This window comes from Cryptomeria japonica, chromosome 8 (assembly GCF_030272615.1).
Source record: "Cryptomeria japonica chromosome 8, Sugi_1.0, whole genome shotgun sequence".
Lineage (NCBI taxonomy): Eukaryota > Viridiplantae > Streptophyta > Pinopsida > Cupressales > Cupressaceae > Cryptomeria > Cryptomeria japonica.
The window spans coordinates 564,863,069-564,865,176 of NC_081412.1; the positions used below are offsets into that span (position 1 = coordinate 564,863,069).

At 37.0% G+C, this 2,108-nt stretch overlaps 1 protein-coding gene across 1 annotated transcript; it reads right to left on the bottom strand.

Annotated features, from left to right (window-relative positions):
* Positions 1 to 1,107: 1,107 nt before the first annotated feature.
* LOC131056013 (pathogenesis-related thaumatin-like protein 3.8) lies at positions 1,108 to 1,657 on the bottom strand. Its single transcript, XM_057990329.1, has 2 exons — positions 1,591 to 1,657; positions 1,108 to 1,490 (listed from the first exon to the last, which is right to left on the bottom strand). The coding sequence occupies exons 1-2, from the start codon at positions 1,655 to 1,657 to the stop codon at positions 1,108 to 1,110; spliced, it is 450 nt and encodes a 149-aa protein (XP_057846312.1).
* Positions 1,658 to 2,108: the final 451 nt, after the last annotated feature.

Genomic DNA, 2,108 nt, shown 5'->3' on the forward strand with positions numbered 1-2,108 from the left:
AAAGAAATTCCAACAATTCTTTTTCTTACACAGAAAACATACCATTATTCATGTATAAAATGGATAGTCTACTCCTTTCGTTTATAGCAAACAAAACACATGCACATTAAATTATTATGCAACTTCAATATGCAAATAGAAAAATGTTTATTTTGTACCTACAAAATCCATACTATCTTTTGTCGCAAAAAAATATTAAAAAGAAACTTGTTCCGTAGATGTGTTAGAATATCAAGCCACCTTCACATTTTTGAATAATTTATAATTGAAGAAAATCCTTTGTAAACATATGGTGTAAGGTGTAGATTGATTCCAGAATGCATGTACACTATTTTGTACATTAATTATTTTAACTTGTTTTTGGAGATTATATTCTATAAGATTGAATAATTTTTCATTTTTCCATTCAAATGAAGGGTAAACAAATAACTAAATTTTTGTTTTTAATAAATAGCCTCGTGTAAGAAATTTCAAAGCACAAGCTTGGTGAAAAGAAAATATAGTTATTACTATTAAATTTTATTAGATATTAAATCTAAGACAATAATGATTAGGATTATGTATTTTCCTTAAATAAATAAGTTTACTTGCTTTTGAAAAGATAGTTCCACCAATTTTTTTAATTATATTTAAAATATTTGAACTTTTAAAATCCTAAGAAGATATTGCATATGAATTACCTTTCTCACACTACCCACTAAAATACTGATGAACGTTTTATTTATAATAAACTATGAGACTTAAAACGGGCATGTAATGCCTTACACTAAATGATACTTTATGCCACCATATATCAGATATCTAAAGACGGGGTGATATGCTCGTAGCTGATTATTTCTAGGTTCTAATGAGTATGATCCTATATATATCTAGGGACATAATACAATACTGTAGTCGGTGGTACCAGAAGGGCAAGTGAAAGTGCTGGAATTATCATCCTTGGATAGCTGTAAGCCTGAGGGCACTGGTTCTTGAATATCATCGAGAAGTTTGTGGCAGGGCAGTTGTTGGCATAGGCGCCAGTGCAGCGGTACTGGTCGGTTTGAAAGACATTGCAGGCACTCTTGCATCCCCCATCCACCTTAAATTGATCAGGGCACATAGCGTTCACGTCGGCTTTGCATGCACAGGAGCTGTGCAGTTTGACTTGGTAGGGTTGATGGAAAGAGGAACATTGAAGCCGTCCACCAGGGAGACATCGTAGTAGTCCTGGTCGCTCTGGGTATATTCGGCCAGCGTGGCGAGAACAGCTCCGGATACTGTGCAGTTCAGTTGGCCACCGCAGTCACCGGTTTTACAGGTTCCTCCGCCGCTCGCATCGAAAGAGCAGCCCGTTCGGGCCCAGAATCTTCCCGCCTGTGTCCCAGCCGGCACATCTACCGTCCACGTCACATTCTGGTCCAGCTGCTGCCCTCCTAGTCCGGGTAGTCCTGCTGGCCAAACTGTGTACCCGCACTGGTTCTTTAAATCAAACTTAACTGCCCCCAACTCTGCAACAAAACATACACACACAAACTATCGTAAGGCTTAATGAGATGTATAAACTATTCAAATGCCTACAACACGTAATATGTTAGGAATACAGCTTACGATGCATAAGCAAAGGTATGGCCAGTCCTGCCACGAGAAGAAGCACAAGATCTGATACTCTTGCCATTGTACCGTCTCGATTGAACGATTGAAATGAGATGGATAGATTGGGGATATGAGGAGGGATTGATCATATATATAGCAAAGATCGGTCCGCCTGTCACGAGGGAAGCAAGGGAAAAGTTGTGTATCATATGAGAGCCCCCGTTATCAGATCACATGACTTGACATGAGGTAATATTTGGCCAGTTTCCAACTGTAACCACTTCAACGACTTCAAAAAGCAATGTATCTATGAAATTTTAAGGGTCATTGGCATTCAGAGGATAGCTATAATATTAAACGAAGGTCTAAATGTAAATATATTTAGTTATTTATCAAATAGCAAGAAATATTCTCTTTTCCAAAAATGGTAAAATTTTCTTATTGCTCCGACTTTCATATGAAAAAGCCCTCTCTATATCATTTTATGTATATGGAAAAAGGTTGATAGAGATTGAGGAATACATATATAAATA

What these genes read in the sequence shown, in the direction of transcription:
- LOC131056013 (XM_057990329.1), bottom strand. Translation starts at nt 1,657, where the DNA reads ATGGCAAGAGTATCAGATCTTGTGCTTCTTCTCGTGGCAGGACTGGCC. An exon ending in CATACCTTTGCTTATGCATC is followed by an intron (nt 1,491 to 1,590) that starts GTAAGCTGTATT and finishes GTTTTGTTGCAG; the next exon opens with AGTTGGGGGCAGTTAAGTTT.